The 16,892-nt window shown below is 30.4% G+C and overlaps 3 protein-coding genes across 4 annotated transcripts; 1 reads left to right on the top strand and 2 right to left on the bottom strand.

The window, feature by feature from the left end:
• Positions 1-5,180: 5,180 nt before the first annotated feature.
• LOC122516480 (forkhead box protein K1) lies at positions 5,181-9,053 on the bottom strand. 2 transcript variants are annotated; one of them, XM_043634315.1, is made up of 6 exons: positions 8,717-9,053; positions 7,676-8,010; positions 6,093-6,866; positions 5,747-6,006; positions 5,559-5,661; positions 5,181-5,429 (listed from the first exon to the last, which is right to left on the bottom strand). In XM_043634315.1, the coding sequence occupies exons 1-6, from the start codon at positions 8,741-8,743 to the stop codon at positions 5,246-5,248; spliced, it is 1,683 nt and encodes a 560-aa protein (XP_043490250.1). In that variant the 5' UTR covers positions 8,744-9,053; the 3' UTR covers positions 5,181-5,245. The 2 variants fall into 2 exon arrangements, with proteins under 2 accessions (XP_043490250.1, XP_043490251.1); XM_043634316.1 differs by lacking the exon at positions 8,717-9,053 and having other exon boundaries at positions 7,676-8,153.
• A 1,134-nt stretch (positions 9,054-10,187) lies between these two features.
• Positions 10,188-16,427, top strand: LOC122516482 (chitobiosyldiphosphodolichol beta-mannosyltransferase-like). Its single transcript, XM_043634318.1, has 14 exons — positions 10,188-10,577; positions 10,668-11,010; positions 11,102-11,349; positions 11,422-11,595; positions 11,689-11,803; positions 11,864-12,043; positions 14,016-14,041; positions 14,110-14,227; positions 14,822-14,872; positions 14,951-15,019; positions 15,101-15,255; positions 15,412-15,518; positions 15,600-15,828; positions 15,899-16,427. The coding sequence occupies exons 1-14, from the start codon at positions 10,304-10,306 to the stop codon at positions 16,033-16,035; spliced, it is 2,226 nt and encodes a 741-aa protein (XP_043490253.1). The 5' UTR covers positions 10,188-10,303; the 3' UTR covers positions 16,036-16,427.
• Positions 12,436-13,344, bottom strand: LOC122516481 (NHP2-like protein 1). The gene is made up of 2 exons (XM_043634317.1): positions 13,147-13,344; positions 12,436-12,950 (listed from the first exon to the last, which is right to left on the bottom strand). The coding sequence occupies exons 1-2, from the start codon at positions 13,147-13,149 to the stop codon at positions 12,573-12,575; spliced, it is 381 nt and encodes a 126-aa protein (XP_043490252.1). The 5' UTR covers positions 13,150-13,344; the 3' UTR covers positions 12,436-12,572.
• Positions 16,428-16,892: the final 465 nt, after the last annotated feature.

Consider the following 16,892-nt stretch of genomic DNA (forward strand, 5'->3'; position numbering starts at 1 on the left):
CGAGAAAAAAGAAGAAGAAGAAGAAAAGAAACGAAATAAAAGAAAAGGAAAAGAAAAAGAAAAGAAAAGAAGAAAAAAATTGTTTCCTCCTTTTTCGCAAAAGGGTCGTAAATTGTACTGCATATTTCACGCAGTTACACTTGTTAGCAACATGTACACCGTCTGATGTACTTACTCAATTCGATTTCGCAATAAAACGAGAAGAATAAGTGCCAGAGGAAAAAAAAAAGAAAAAGTCAAAATGACGAAGTATAAAATTAAAATAATAGAATAAAAAAGAAAGTGCAGAAGAAAGGATTACAAAAAATTAATTGTTTAATATATGAAAATAAAAAGATCTACGCACAAGTACGGTGGTGGTGGTTATCGAAATAATCTTCGGTCTATTTAAAACAGAAAGTTCTATCTAAAAAACAAAACAAAAATCATAAATGGCTTGACACGAATAATATCGAGGAGCCTTTCTTTTTATTATTTAAATATTTAACAGTAAATATAATTACGCCATCGGGAGTATAATAAAGATTAACAATGAAAAATCTTTAAAATAAAAGATCGTTATATATAACAATGTAAGAATTCAATATATCGTAGATTCATTTCTTCTTTCTTTCTTTTGTTGTCATAATTGTTACTGTGTTGTTGTCTGTATATCCTCCAATATATTATTTACACTACTCGTGGCTATGTCGAGATACCTTTTTACAAAAAAGTATCCAACTAACGGAATCGTTTTTGCCAGGACTTTGAGTTTTGCAAAACCGCTTACTGCTGTTGCTGCTCATAGATATATCCTGAATGCTAATAGGCGCGTATCGTGTATGTATGTATGTGGTGTATGTGTGTATATGTACGTATTCATCGATTACTAGCTGCATTTATTTATTTATTTATTTCGTTACTCATTTGTGCCGGTAATTATAACAGTGGCTTTAGTGAAAAAATTGAAAAAAAAAAAAAAAAATCAATTTTATGATCTATTTTATATGAAAATGATTTTATATTCACAAATAAATCGTCAAATTAAATTTGTACAATTCTTTTACTTAGACCACTATCATTATTACTGGCACATTTTATTTATATATTTATTTTAATCCTTTTTGTTTCATTTATTTTTTTTATTTGTAATATTGCGAAGCAAAATCTTTATTTTCCTTGTCTTTATCTCGTTTTTGCCGACCAATATCACTGCGGTAAGATCGACGGTTCCGTTTCGTTTTTTTTTCTATTTTTTTCTTTTTCAACGAATGAATTTTTAAACCCACTTTTAATGGATAGTCCAATTCAAACGAATTGACAACGATATATCTCGATATATATATAAATTTCAAGATATCGCGAGAAACATTCGTGAAAACATTTTTCATATGTTTTCCCATCTCTCTCTCTCTCTTAATTACTTTTAAAAAACTATCCATTATTAAAGTGAGACGACCTATCGAAATGATCTATGCATCAACGTCTGTATTCTTCTTTTCTTCTATTTTTTGTTAATTTGTGAATTAATAATTAATTTTTTACCTCACTGTTGATGGTTCGTCGCTCTCTTCTCTCTTCTAATAAGTCAGAAAAATAGAGTTTGTATTAGCATTTTTTTTATTATTATAAAGTCCTTTAGAAAATCGGCGATCCTGGGCCTCTTCTTTGTATTTTAGTGTTTTTTCTTCCTCTCCCTCTCTCTCTCTCTTATTGTTTCTTCTTTTTTATTGTTAACTTTTAACTTGTTTTTCCTCCTATCCTCATCCATTTAACTTTTTCTCTATTTTGTATCTCATTTTTATATTTCTTCCTTTCTTTCTTTTCTTTGTAAGCCATGAAAAAATGGTGCGATGATCCAACTTACACGCTTTATTATAAATGACATACAATATACCGCAAATATGTCAAGTATATCGCATATACAAGTTTAATTATTGTGTCGTTCAGTGTCAAAGTAATTTACCCTGAGGTATTGCTTCATGTACATATAGAGGAGGTTTAAGAATTTACGGAATCACATTTATATCGTCTTTTTATATTTTGCGATTGATGTGCGTCACACTTTTTTTACGTGTTAAACAACTTCCGAGCATTCACTCTCTCTCTTTCTCTCTCTTTATCTTTTTTTATTTATCTACCTCTTTTCTATTTTGTCTCTTTTTTCTCTTTTCCTTTCTCTCTGTTATATATATTTTTTTATGCAATTCGCATAATGTATTTTTGTAATGCACGTATGCAGACTTCATGTAAACTCGTATAATTTATTATATTAACACGTTTCTCGCTTATGCTTTTTCTCTTCTTTATTTGTTCTTATTTCCTTTCTCTTCTTTTTCTATTTTTTCTCTTATATTAACATATTATTTAATTATTTATAAATTCGTTTTAACACGCCGGAAGTATGCCGTCCAATCGCGAATTTTTCGATTAGGAAGATAAGCTATCGTGATATAATAATAAAACTGCTAGCGATATACAGGGTGTATAAAAATGTATAATTCTATTTTTTAAAAAAACTCACCCTGTATATGCATACATAAGTATATATACATTATATACATGTATGTACGCGTTTCCAAACTCTTTATTCCATTCTTCTTCTTATTTTTTTGTTTAATTCAAAAAGTTTGCATAATTTAAATGAAAACACTTATACAACACCCGATTTTCAATCGATCGTAGGAATGTTTACGTGTTTTATGTATATTTGTATGTATATATGTATGCATATATATAGATATATATGTATATATATATATATATATATATATATATTTTACATAATAATCATATAGTGCGTTATTAGTTTTTTTTCTCTTTCTATATTATTTTATATAATTTTCTTTTATATATATATATTTTTATTTTATTACGTTTTTCTCAATTGCTCATAAACAAAATGAAGTACTTTAGTACGATTATCTTTCAATATAGCACGAGAATACGTTCACATATTTTTTTTATGTACATTTAAAAACAAAAAAAAACAAAAAATATTAATAACAAAAGAATAAAAAATAATAGAATATAGAAAACGTTAAATTCGTAAAAAATATAATTTCCTCGCCTAAATGTGTATATATATATATATATACTATATATATATATATATATACATATCTATTTATATATAATATACAACACATATATATACATATACATAAATGCATATATACATACATGATCTCTCTCCTGTTAAAAAATACTGAATTCTGATCGAGCTTTTGTCACTGAGAGAGGAAAACAATTAGCGTGTTCCATGAAACGTAGTTAATCCTTTAGTAAAAAAGTAAAAAGGGGTCGGTTTGGGGTGGTGGAAAGAGGAAGTGTGGCATTGTTACGAATAAATGCTATTTTTTTTTCTTGACACGTAATATGCCTGACCTTTTTCTCTCTCTCTCCCTTTCTCTCTCTCTTTCTTTCTTTCTTTCTCTCTCTCTCTTTCTCATTATAATACATAGTGTATATATACCTTTTAGCTTTTCATTTTTCGTTTAACAGAGTATACCTTGAGCGACTAGGGAAGCATTTTTGCGCTTCAGCTCTATTATTTCTTTAGAGGCACCTATAATTACTATTTTTTAACGCTTCGAATAATCCGCGTCATTTTTGTGTTTTCAGCAGCTATCGACTAAAGCTTCTTGAGTTGCTTATGTACGTGTGTAGATGAGTTGGTAAGAAATTGTATTATATACGCGATTTATTTAGTTTATACAGTGTGAGTCAGCTAAGATTAACTAACCATCAAAATAATTTCTATAATTTTATAAAACCATGAGTATTCTTTTATATATATATATATAAGAAAAAGTCTACAATTAATTTGAATTTTTCTCCTATTTTAATACCCATGATCTTAAATATAAATGACCCGTTAAAAATGTCTTGGAAAGGATTATAATTGTAGGGGTTCAAAATTAATTACATTTAAAAAAACGTCTAACATAACATAAAACTTTAACTTTTAACATTTTGTTCCTATTACTAAAATTGTTGAATTTATTCAGATAGCATATCTTAGATGACTCTCTCTCTGTATATGTCTATCTTTTTTTCGTTATGCTATATTTATGTATGTATATCACCAATCCTCTTCTTTCAATATATGAATCGATTTTCGCACGAAAATATATATATGTATGTATGTATGTATATATAATTTTAAGAAGCACACGGGTACTTACTCTTATCAGGAAAAAGAAACTGAAGAGCGCAACGATCTAACTTTTGAAAAGATTAATTTTCTTGTTTGGAAAAGACTTCTTTTTTTTATTCTAACAATAGGCTAATATGCTCAACGAAAACGCGAAATATGCCTCGAGCGGTGTGTATTCTTTTCTTTTTTTTTTTAATCTTTTTCTTACTTTTTGTATTTTTTTATTTTTTTCATTTATAATTTTTTTAGGGAAGATTATTTAGCCTTGCTACCGTGAGAAGCAACGTTTACAGGACAACAAACTATTAACCGTGTCGTCGTCTTCATCGTCTTATAGTTGTTTTTTCGAATGTTTGTTTCCCTCCCCTTTCGCATGTGTACGTGTGTATTTGTATATTTTTTTTTCTTTTGGTTGTCAACGGGACAATCGATGTACTCCTTGATTCCCGAATAAATCGTCCATCCACGCTCTAATGACGTTACTAAAAAGGCTTTTTTTACTCGCGCTTTCAATTTCAAGTTTAAATTGTGATATTTATCCCTGACTCTCTCATTCGTGCTTTTAATTAATAAGTTGTCAAGTGAAAAATACAATACTATGTATATACTTTTATGCATATTAATCGGTATACTACAAAATATGAAAAATTATTGGAGACTTTTGCGTCTGTATCGTTAGTTGCATGAATTTCTTTTCTTATTAACTTATGTTTTTTTTCCATACAAATAAATCTTTTCTTTTTTTGTTATTTTCTTTTGTATATATATATACTTAACTTTTTTGAAAAAATAACAGAAGTTGCACTTTCCCAATAAATTGATTGATTGATTGATGCTTTCTTCGTAAGAGGAATACTTTTGTAATCCTCGCTCGATGTGGTCCAAACTAAATAAGTTTTATCATTTTAATTAACGCAGTACGATTGACCTTTCTTAAAACATATTTCTTTTTTCTTTTATAGATATATAACCGAATATTTTCTCCGCCGTGTGCCGTTCAAAGCAGTTATGCGTTAAAAGGAAAAGAGAACTTGGCTGTGTGTCTGGTAATAGGCAAATAATGTAATGTAATAATGTTCTACGAAGTGGGATTCTAGAATAATAAGTTCAATGATCATCAACGTCGTGCACACGTTGACGTTTTGACTGCTGTTGCTGTATTTGCTGATGCTCGAGAGGCTCGGGACTTTCAACGATGGCAAGAGGAGCTGGAGAACCAGGCGAACTATCTGATTCGTCATGTGCTCTTTTGCCAACCCCAACGCCTGCGTCAGGGCCAATAAAGTTTCCACTGAAATGTAAAATAAATACATAGATAATCTATGTAAAATAATTACATAAATATGAATTTCTCATCGGGAACACTCATTATTGTAAATTACAACACATATCATTGTAAACTAATTACAATAATATATACCTGTAATTATATGTTGTTTGTACAATAACAGGAGCCGGGCTATACTGTCCAGCTGGAGATAAAGAATGCTCCTCTACTATGTTTCCAGGCACCAAATATTTATCTACAATTACAAGAAATCTTTTCCAGTAAGTTTTCAATTATCGTGTAAATATACTATATTAACTAATTCAAAATGAAAAAAATACCTTCCCTCGCTGCGTCTCCACTAACGCCATTAGTGACAACAGTGATTTGCTGCACCAATCGCCCTTTATGGGATTGCTGGGAAGACGGTGCATATGGATGTCCTGGTGATCCTGGTGCAGATTGACTCGTAAGATGACCAGCTGGAGAAGGAACAGAATTATCAGGATATGTTTCAGGTCCTGGGGAGCCTTCCCTACTCAGGCATTCTGGTGTTATTAAACCACTAATTCCCACATGTGACGGTGATGCAGGTGCGCTTCTGTTAATTTACAAATTAGAACAATTAATCATTTGAATGAAAAACCAATCACAGTAAGTAGTCTATAAAAACATATAGTGGTATACCTTGAGGATAATCCAAATGGAGCACGGAAGCAGGGTACACCACGTTGTCTTCTTCGTCTAAAAGCTTGTTCTATTAACTTAGCTTCTGACTGTGGGTCTATCCTCCAAAAAGAACCTTTCCCAGGTTCCTCTTGACTCCTTGGTACTTTTATAAAGTATCGATTTAATGATAGATTATGTCTAATAGAATTCTGCCAGCCCTTATCAGCTGTTCTATAGTATGGATAATTTTTTGTTATATATGAATAAATGCCCGACAAAGTTAATTGTTTGTCAGGTGCAGATGCAATAGCCTGAACTATAAGTTGGGCGTACGAATAAGGAGGCTTAGTGTCGTCTTTTGGTGGACTATAATGTGCAGTTGTACCATTTGGACCCGAACTACTACTACCTCTGTAGCGTTGATCATTCCCTGGTTCAGGACTGATTTGCCTACTAGAACTTTGAGTTCCTTCGTGCCTTTCCATTCCAGAATTTTGTGGATCATTTGCAACTGCTGCTGCATATGCCGCTACCATTTGTAAATCCGCTGATATATTTCTTCTACCCTGACCTGCTCGTGGACTAGCTGGACAGGAGTTAGCAGCACTTATGGTTCCCGTAGGAGAAGGAAAGGGACTACTATATCCCGTATCAGGTATGTTTATACGTAGTGGTGGTAGTGGTACTCTCAGTTTAGGAGGAGATGGTACGCGTACATTACCTTGTTCTTGTTCATCCACCAAAGATTGAAATACAAGTCTTATATTTGTACTTGGAAATCTAAAGGTGCATCTGCAATTCAAAAAGTTTTACTATTACTATCCTTTCATACTAATATTATTTACTTATGCATAGGATAAATCTTTTAACATCAATAACATGAGTGACATTGCTCAATACTTACAGGTAGTTCTTGTCATGTTTCTGTGTATTTGTGTGTGTGTTTGCGATGATTATTGTACATATTTATCACAATCTTAAAATGTATTTTTTTTATAAAATGAAGGACAAACAATAACACTACAAATATAAAGATAAGTATAATATACATAATAAACACATCGTTGCTATGAAAATAGGCAAAATGTAAGAATATTACGCCATTACATGTTTGTTTATCATAATCTTGACAGTTACTAATATTTACCAACAGAGAAGAAAATTCTAACTAGTGAAAACCTTTTAGGATAGGCACTTGCATGAAAAAAAAGAAAAAAAGAAAAGAAAAGGAAATGAAAAACTAGAAAGCGATATCTATATTTTTACCCTATGTTTTTAAATCACCGACAAGAACACAACCTTATCCGTCTTATTCAATTCTAGTAAAATGTAACATCGGCCAAGATATTTATCAATTTACTCAACATAAACAATAGTTGGAAAAGAAAGATGAAACAAAATGTGTACATAAAATATAATAAATGCATAAGAAAATACTCGACTCATTGTAAGTGTATGTTGTAAGGAGTGAGAAAAAAGACATAGGTTAACGTACACGCGAGAATGAGAGAAAGAGTTAAATAGAGAATAAGAAAGAGAGAGAGAAAGAGAGAGAGAGAAAGAATAGTAGGGAGTTGAAAATATGAGAAAGAAGGACTTACGTTTTTGGCAATTGAAAGGCAGATGCGTCCTTACGTTGGAACACGCCATCAACGAAGACGCCGTTCTTGCCATTACAGGTCATAAAGAAAAAGGGATGATCGTAGAATATTTCGAGATGTCGGCGGGAGATAAAATTGGAGTGACCCATGTTGACGTCGACCTCACCCTTGCTGCTGTTTCGACCGATGGTGATGCGTCTCTGCCTAACCATGTACTCGAATTCCCGACCTTCGAGTCTAGCGATCGGTGCACCCTTAGCTTCTGGATTCCACTGCATTTTCGTCGGACTGGCCGGTGCCGACTTCAGTGCCAGGAGGGCCCACGCGTCGCTCTCCTGAGTACGAGAGTACGTAGACATAGTACCAAGAGAGCGAGCGAACGAACGAACGAACGAACGAACGAGCGGCCAAGCGAGCGAACGAACGAGCGAGCGAGCGAGCGAGCAAGCTCTCCAACGAGGCGGAGAGAGAATGAATTAGCGAGAGCGAGAGCGCGAGAGAGAGAGAAAGAGAGAAATAGGGAGTGAGTGAGTGAGTGAATGAGCGAGCGAGCGAGCAAGTGAGCGAGTGAGCGAACGAACGAACGAACGAATGAATGAGCGAGCGAGCGAACAAGAGTAAAAGTGACAAAGACAACAAATTCAACTAGATAGAAAGATTCTTTGCTCTAAGAGATAGGTAAATGATTAAATAAATGGATAGATAGATATGCGAAAGAGTTGACGAATGAACAGCCGTGATAGTAGAGAACGAAGGGCAGAGGAGGTATAGAAGAGGAGGAGAAGGAGAATGAGGAGGAGAAGGGTGGTAGAAAAGAGGAGAGATAGAATAAGAGAGACGAAGAGGCAGACGGACGTGTAAGAATATAGGATATATGTAGTTGAGAGAGAAGAAGGGACCGAGCACACAACCAGAGGCGCTCAAATACACTCACAAGCAGATATACCTGCTGCGGTTCACTGAAAACTACAAAAATCGGACAACAGAGAGGGAATGAACGTTCAAAAAATGATAAATTGAAGAAAATGACAAGAGGATTACGTGCTCCGTCGTAAAAGATGACATCATTTTTCAACCCGGTCTTGTAAAACCTTTCCGAAATATTTCGAGTCTTTTTTCAATAAGTTCAGCTGCTCTCTTCTTACGTCGATGAAACCTTTTTTGTTCTTTCCGTTCCGATGATGTAATCGGATTTGTGTATATGAAAATATATATATTAATAACAGGATATATATAATATACACATCATACACGACGTAGGAAAGAACGAGAGGATACGCGTAAACACACACACACACTTAAAACTTGCATACACTCGAACAATCTATATACATATATACGTTATTCTCGTCATCGTGAAATAAACGGTTTCTTTGGGTTACGAAATAACAGTGCGTATGTTTTTCTCACTCGATTAATCTTGTTCTTTAGTTGAGTTCGTTAAAAATTTGATATCAGGAAGCAAACATGTACGCAAAACACGCACATCGATTAACGTAATACTTATTGTGTACTATTTAATCTTCATGTAGAACGTACATACGTGTGTATATACATACGTCGTTACTTCGCACTAATATTATTGTTCTTTTCCTTCTCCTTGTTTACTTACAATCCGAAACGTGGGTGGTCACCACGTGACGTAAAGGCGCGTGCGGCGCTATGTTTAAACGCGCCGTATGACCGTGAGTAAAACGACCGCCATCATCAATTGGCACATTGAATGCGAACGACATAACCCTTTGTGACTTAATTACTCCGATATCCTTTACTTTTCGATACTATTTATCTTCCTACAATAGATTTTTGTATTATCTTCAACTCCGTCTTCGAGCTGACGTAATAAAATGTTCAAACATCTCACAGGAACATCCACTCCCCGTTTAACGTCTTCTGCTTAAGACCGCAATGGCCGAAAAGGAAAACGGAAGTTGCTGTTTTAACCGCTTTCCACTCTTCATGACCGATAACACATATGGCGCCTTATTTGTAATCAGAGTTATTTTTCTTTTATTTCTTATTACCTTTCTTTTCTCGTTAAAATAAAATTTCATTTTTTCATCAATGACGACATCTTTTTTACAAGTATAATATCTACAATATAATGTATATTAATTAATTACAGCGATAAAGGATCTATTTTTTATCTTTCATGTACAATATTTCACATTATCAATTATTTATTATATCATTAATTTTCTAATAAATTATTCTAATGCATATAATCGTGTTTTCTTTGATTCCTATAATCTTCTGTTTTGTCTAATGTTTTTAAAACCTTCGAAGTTTGTTTAGTTAATTAAAATCTGTATAGTTTTTTTATGAATAATTTTAACATATGATTTTAAAAAAATTAAATAAATTTGTCAATATTTGTAAATCAATAAAGACAACGAACAGAACTCGTTAACCAATGGTAATAAAAGAGTATGAGGTTTTATTGATACCAAACAAATTTTTTTTAAATATTATTATCCCATAAATAGTAACAATTATAAAAAATTGTTATTGGAAATACTTAAGCATGTGTCGCAATTGTTAAAATGTCTGTAATTTGATGGGTTAACTTATGTTGGTATTATTAGTTTCTCTCCTGCCGGTTCGGTGTGTAATACTACATTCCAAATAATGATCTTCATAATATTTTTGTGTGTAATATTTTTTACATTATTGACACTCAAATTATGGATTTATTGTCGCAAAGGGATTAAGAATGTATGCATTATTGTTCTTGGAGATTTGGGGAGAAGTCCACGAATGCAATATCATGCATTGTCCTTTGCAAATGAAGGTTTCGATGTGGATTTTATAGGTTATCCAGGTTCATCTCCGTTAAATCAAATCCAAAATAATTCACACATTAAAATACATTATCTTCCACATTATCCAGCATTGGAAAATAGTATGAATTTCTGTAAAAACAAATCTATAATTATTAAACTGTTTTTTCATGGATTGTATGTTTTCTTTTTTTTTTCTTCTAATGTTTCAGGCTTGCCTATTGTTTTGAATTATATTGTAAAGGTAATGTGGCAAAGTATTACACTTTTATTTGTATTGTTCTCTAAACGCATATCAAATTACATTTTAATACAAAATCCACCTGCTATACCAACGATTCCAATATGTTGGCTCTTTAGTATCTTAAGCGAAAGCAAATTGTTTATCGACTGGCATAATTATGCACATTCCTTAATGGCATTAAGTCTAAACAAGGATCACACTGTTGTCAAAATAGCAAAGTTTATTGAAACATATTTTGGAAGAAAAGCATGTTATAATTTTTGTGTTACTCAAGCTATGAAAGAGGATTTACAAAAGCAATGGGGAATCGAGTTCGTATTGCTTAAGAAGTCGCATTAGAAGATACAATTATCTATTTATTTATAATTCGTTGTTAAATTGTATTACTTTTCTTTTTTCTAGAGCACATGTTTTGTATGATCGTTCAGAGGACAGTTTTAAACCGATCTCATTAAAACAAAAACATGAGTTTTTGTTTAAATTAAGTAAAAAGTATAATGTCTTTGCTGGAAACAATACAGAGACAACAATTTTTACTCAGAGTTTAGGTGATGAAGTAAATTTATTGCCTGAAAGGCCAGGCTTTATTATATCTAGCACAAGTTGGACTGAAGACGAGGATTTTTCAATACTCATAACTGCTTTGCAAGGTACTTTTTTGGATAATAATTGTTTAACATGAACATTGTTGTATGATATATCATTTGATGTTAAATTTACAGAATACGAAAATGCTTGTCAAGAGGGAAATTCAGGTTTAGCAAATTTATTATGTTTAATAACGGGTAAGGGACCGTTAAAAGATTTTTATAATTCTATTATAAAGTCGAAGAATTGGAATTATGTAAAAATTGTCATGCTATGGTTGGAGAATGATGAATATCCCAAGTTATTGGGTATGTTAAAATAATATATGATACAGCTTATTGTGATAATTTATAAATTATTTTATATCTCTCGAGGTAAAGTATTTTTAATATTTTCTGTAGCTTGCGCAGATCTTGGTATATGTCTTCATATATCCTCCAGTGGATTAGATTTACCAATGAAAGTAGTGGATATGTTTGGATGTGGCCTTCCTGTTTGCGCATATAATTTTTCATGGTAAGTACTATAAATACATATTTACATATGATTCAATAATATATTTTCATTATGTTCTAGTTTATCAGAATTGGTGAAACACGATGAAAATAGTTACGTTTTCTCAAACGAACAAGAACTAGCTCAACAGTTGAAATCATGGTTTTATCTATTTCCCACCAACGAGTCAGTAACAAAGACTCGTAAAAAATTTCAAAACGAACTACTTAAATTTCAAGAGCTTCGTTGGCACGACAATTGGTGTAAAAATGTGTTAAGTTGTTTTAAATAATTTTCTCTTTTTCTATCCTAAACAAAATGTATAATTATTTATTTATATTAATATAATATAATTAAAAATAAAATGCATTTTCGTTTAAAAACGAATATAGATTTTTTTAAACTAAATGAAAAAAGCCAAAATAATTGTTACTTAGGGATATACTTTTATTTGGTATATTTTCGTGCTTCGATATATTTTATTTCCGAGGTACCTAAAAGTATTTGTATAATCTGTATAAAGAAACAACATATGAATCATTTTAAAATTCATTAAAATCTAATGCTATATATAGAATAACAAAATATATGTATATATATCTCTTACAAAAATCTATACTAACTTATAAGATACAGAAAAGACATTTTTGCTATTATTTGTTGAAAAAATTTTAATATGATTGATAATTATTAATTGGATCAGACATACAGATGACGCATATGTGACAAAAATAGTAGTTTTGTACAGGTGCGTTGGAATATGATTGTACAGTTAAAATATGTACTTTATTTAAATCAATAAACGTTCTATTTGTTGTTGTATAGCTTCAATTTGTGGCTTTAATTGTGAGCCTTCGTTAAGTGTAACAGAACATGCTACAACAGGTCTAGATACTCCACAAGCACGACCTAATGCTTGTTTACTGCGAACGAATACGTAAGGTACATTTTTGTCTTCGCACAACAACGGTAAGTGTAAGAGAATTTCTAAAGGAGTAGCATCCGCAGCCATTACTATAAATTCAGAAAGTCCACGATTCAAAGTTTTGGCCGCTTCGTTTGCACCCTTTCGTAATTGCTGATAATCTACAGCTTGTTTAACAAGATTTAAAATTTTTGCGGTTAGAGCCGCGTCTGCCAAGGGATAAGCTTTTGGGTTAACTTCATCCTATAAAAAAGAAAATAAATAAAATTATTCTTATCTAAAAAAACAAATTATAATTTACTAATCGATCTTTATCGAATAATAATAACAATAATAAGCAATAATAAATTCAAGTATAAATATAATGTGATCACGTGAGACCTAACCTTAAAGTAAAAAATTTCATACGTTCTAAATATATATATCACAATTATCTTACCATTTTAATTTTTAACAATTATACAAATATGATATAATACAATAATAATAAAATATTGTACAATATCAATGATCTACCCTCTCGGCGATTAATTTTCTAATCACTTCACTGAGGAACCAAACGTACGAAGAACTCGATATATTTTGTGACTAATATTTTCTCTTCTTCGATTACACCAATGCTTGATGAAAAGTAAAACGCAAAAGAAGTAATCTCACGTGGTATTAGTATTTTTAGTTTCCGCCTAGAGGGCACCCCATGACTATGTTTTGAGCGCGCTCTTTTTCCTGGGTACTTCCGTAGTATAAGTAATTTTTTGAAAGTCTTTACCAGAAAGTCACTATATATTATCTCATTTAAGTAATATATTATCTAATCTATAAATGTGTGAAAATTATATATAAAAATTATATATAAAATTATATATTATCGAATGAGACGGGTAGATTCTAAGCATCCGTTATGAGCAAAGTGTTCTACGCAGGCAATTAATTACGAAATAAAATGACAGCATTAGATAGAATTTTTCTGCATAAACTAAAAATTAATGAATATATCTTATTCAATAAAGTTAAATAGTATTCCTGCTTATCACGTTTTCAATAGTCATCACATTCACAGTTCCTTTAGTCGGCTGAACAAATTTACTATTAAAACACGTAATTACTAAGTGAATTATAAAAATATACAATTATAAAAAAAAAACAAAAAAGTACAAAAAAACAAAAAATACAAAAAAGATAACAAATAATAATATAGTATATATAAAAATATTTGTCATTCAATAAAAATAAAACAATGTCGATCATTTTTAAAATTGGCATCCTTTTTTTGATTTTGTCCATTGTTATTATAAATAATATTGTTAGTACTTTTAAAAATCGGCCAATTATCGGTGAGTGTAACTCAAAGTTTCTCCTTTTTTTTTTGCAGTTATTATTTTAATATCTTTTTATTTTGAAGGTATTTTATCTCAAGAAACTAATTCTTATGGTTACTTCATGGAAGGAGAAAGAAGTTATATAGCCGCATCCTATGTTAAATTTATTGAAGGCTCTGGTGGAAGAGTGGTCCCAATTCCGTAAGAAAGATTTTATATTTGATATGAGTTAAAATATTGTAAGAGTCTTTATCCCATTACTGATAATTGTAAGGGAAAGGTTTTTAAAGCATAACCAATTTAAATTCTAAGGTTTAATTTCAAATGATTCTAACGATGCATACTTCATGACATTCTGACAAGGATTACCCTTTTTTTATTCTTTTTCTAAGTACTTATTAAGTTTTTCTTAATTCACAATATTACTCTCTCCACTCTTATGCAAATTTTGAGAACGTTCGATCTCTATCCATGTCCAGTTTAAAATCGCTTGATAAAGGAAAAACTATTCCAGATATATTGTTTGTCTTATACCTGAGTAGGTCTGATATTATTACGGCCGTTCGTTCAATTTGAAACCTTCTCTTTATTGCTCATATCCACACACGCACATAACTACACGGGCATGACTGTGCATAAACTCTATAATACAGAAAATAAAAAGCGATCGGTTTTCTCAAGTTCTCCAGTATTAAATTAATTACGTGCATATCTAATAGTTGATTATAATATTATTCTTATATTGTAGATAAAATTGTAATAAAAAATATGATAAAAATCGTATTGTTTTTACAGGATCAATAAAAGCAAATCATATTACAGGAATCTAATGGGAAAAATATCTGGGTAAATTTGTTAATGATAAGATAAATAATGTAAAAATAAAATGGAGTAATAATTAAAAAATATTTATTTCTACGTTAGAGTTTTATGGCCAGGCGGAGCAGCAAGTTTCAATAGTGGATATGCTAATGCAGGAAGCAAAATTTATCAGTATAAATTTGGAAATATTGCTAACAAATAATCTTACCCTTTGTATTAACGTTGAACTTTAATAATATATTGTTTTTTTAGAATTGCTAAAGAAATGAACGAAAATGGAACGTACTTCCCGATTCTAGGAATTTGTTTAGGATTTGAATTCTTAGTATACATAGCATCTAATAAGAGATTGGATAGAATGCCCTGTATTAGCCAATCACAAGCTCTACCTTTAGATTTTGAAGAAAGTAAGTATTGAATGATTAATTATTTACAAAATTTAGTCAGATTTAAAATAAAGCAGGATTAAATTAGGATTATATATTGATATGTTATTATAAATACTGACAATTTATTTAAAATACTCATCCAATAACTAATAGCTTAATAAAATGCATTTTCAGATTTTAGAAATTCAAAATTATTTACAAATGCGTCACAAAAAATTACAAGAATTTTAGAAACGGAGGATGTCACTATTAATTTTCATAAATTTTGTATAACCAAAAACGTTAGTTTTTACTAATTATTATTATTATCGCGTAAATAAAAATAAGTAATACAATTATGCAATTATATATACCATGTACAGGAACTCAGAAGGCTTCGTTTGAATAATACTTTTCGAATCATCTCTCAGAATGTAGCCACAGATGGCGTAACATTTATATCTAGTTTGGAACACGTTAATTATCCTTTTTATGGATTACAATTTCATCCAGAAAAAAATCTTTACGAATGGATTAAAGGGAAAAATATACCTCATACTTTGGAAGCAATTGCAATCAGCAGATATTTTTCTGACTTCTTCGTGAACGAAGGTAAATTGATGTAATTATTTTTGAAATTTAATTGTAATCATAAATTATTATAATTTTTGTTTTTTTTTAGCCCGAAAAAATAAGAATAAATTTTTGGATGAAGAAGAAGAAATCGAAAGTTTAATTTATAATTATCAGCCATTTTACACTGGAAAACATCATAATTCAGTCTTCCAACAAATTTATTTATTTGAAGTAGACGACTAATTATGAACATCGTAATCGTTATAAATGAATATTATATTGTTATTGAACATTTATTATACAGGGTAAGATAAAAGTCGCTTTCACCAGAAATTTAAGTAAGTAATTTGTTTATGAAAGGATATGCGATTACAGTTGTGTAAACAACTGATAGTTTAGTATAGTTTTCATACGATTACTGTGACAACAATATTATTGTTAAATGTTTTAGTTTTTGTAAAAAAGATTTGGATTAGTTATAATAATTATTTCAGAACTTCGAAACCTCTCATTTCTGTACCGTCATATGTACATCGGTAATTAAACGATACGAGTTGTTCATTAATGTATAATATAGACACCAATTTGAATATTTTATGTGAACAAATGAAGATAAATTAATATATAAAAATAATTGTTTCTTTATAATTATTTTGAAGAAAGCAGTTTTTATCTCACCCTGTATATATTAAATATTTTATTTGAAGTTATATTCTTATCTCATTGTTGTAAAATAAACAGTATGTTTATCAGAGGATCAAATGTATTTTTAGAATAAAAGAAAAAAAGGAAAAAAAAAATTAAAAAATTACTCCAAATTTGCATTTCATATCTTTTTTTCTTAAATTTATCTCAGAAATTAAAAAATAAACATCGATCTACTGATCTTAAAGAAGAAGAAATCAAATGAATTAAGAAATTTAAGTAATACTAATTATGCAATGATTTAATTAAATGAATAATACGATCAAAGCTATCTATTTCATTAAAACTTGAACTATACATGAAATATATGATATTAGGTATATAGTTAAATAATATTAGATAACGTAAATAATTTTTCTATACATAAATAGGAGAGAGAATAAAAACAAAGAAAA

Source organism: Polistes fuscatus, unplaced genomic scaffold, assembly GCF_010416935.1.
Source record: "Polistes fuscatus isolate 324 unplaced genomic scaffold, CU_Pfus_HIC Scaffold2, whole genome shotgun sequence".
Taxonomy (NCBI): domain Eukaryota; kingdom Metazoa; phylum Arthropoda; class Insecta; order Hymenoptera; family Vespidae; genus Polistes; species Polistes fuscatus.

Excerpts from the sequence above, each read along its gene's own strand:
- LOC122516480 (XM_043634315.1), bottom strand. The coding sequence starts at position 8,743 with ATGATGTCATCTTTTACGACGGAGCAC. Across the intron at positions 6,007-6,092 it reads CCATTTGGATTATCCTCAAG|AAGCGCACCTGCATCACCGT; the intron begins GTATACCACTAT and ends GTAAATTAACAG. Across the intron at positions 5,430-5,558 it reads CAAACAACATATAATTACAG|TGGAAACTTTATTGGCCCTG; the intron begins GTATATATTATT and ends TTTACATTTCAG.
- LOC122516482 (XM_043634318.1), top strand. The coding sequence starts at position 10,304 with ATGATCTTCATAATATTTTTGTGTGTAATATTTTTTACATTATTGACA. Across the intron at positions 11,596-11,688 it reads TGAATATCCCAAGTTATTGG|CTTGCGCAGATCTTGGTATA; the intron begins GTATGTTAAAAT and ends TATTTTCTGTAG. Across the intron at positions 14,228-14,821 it reads GGAAGAGTGGTCCCAATTCC|GATCAATAAAAGCAAATCAT; the intron begins GTAAGAAAGATT and ends TTGTTTTTACAG.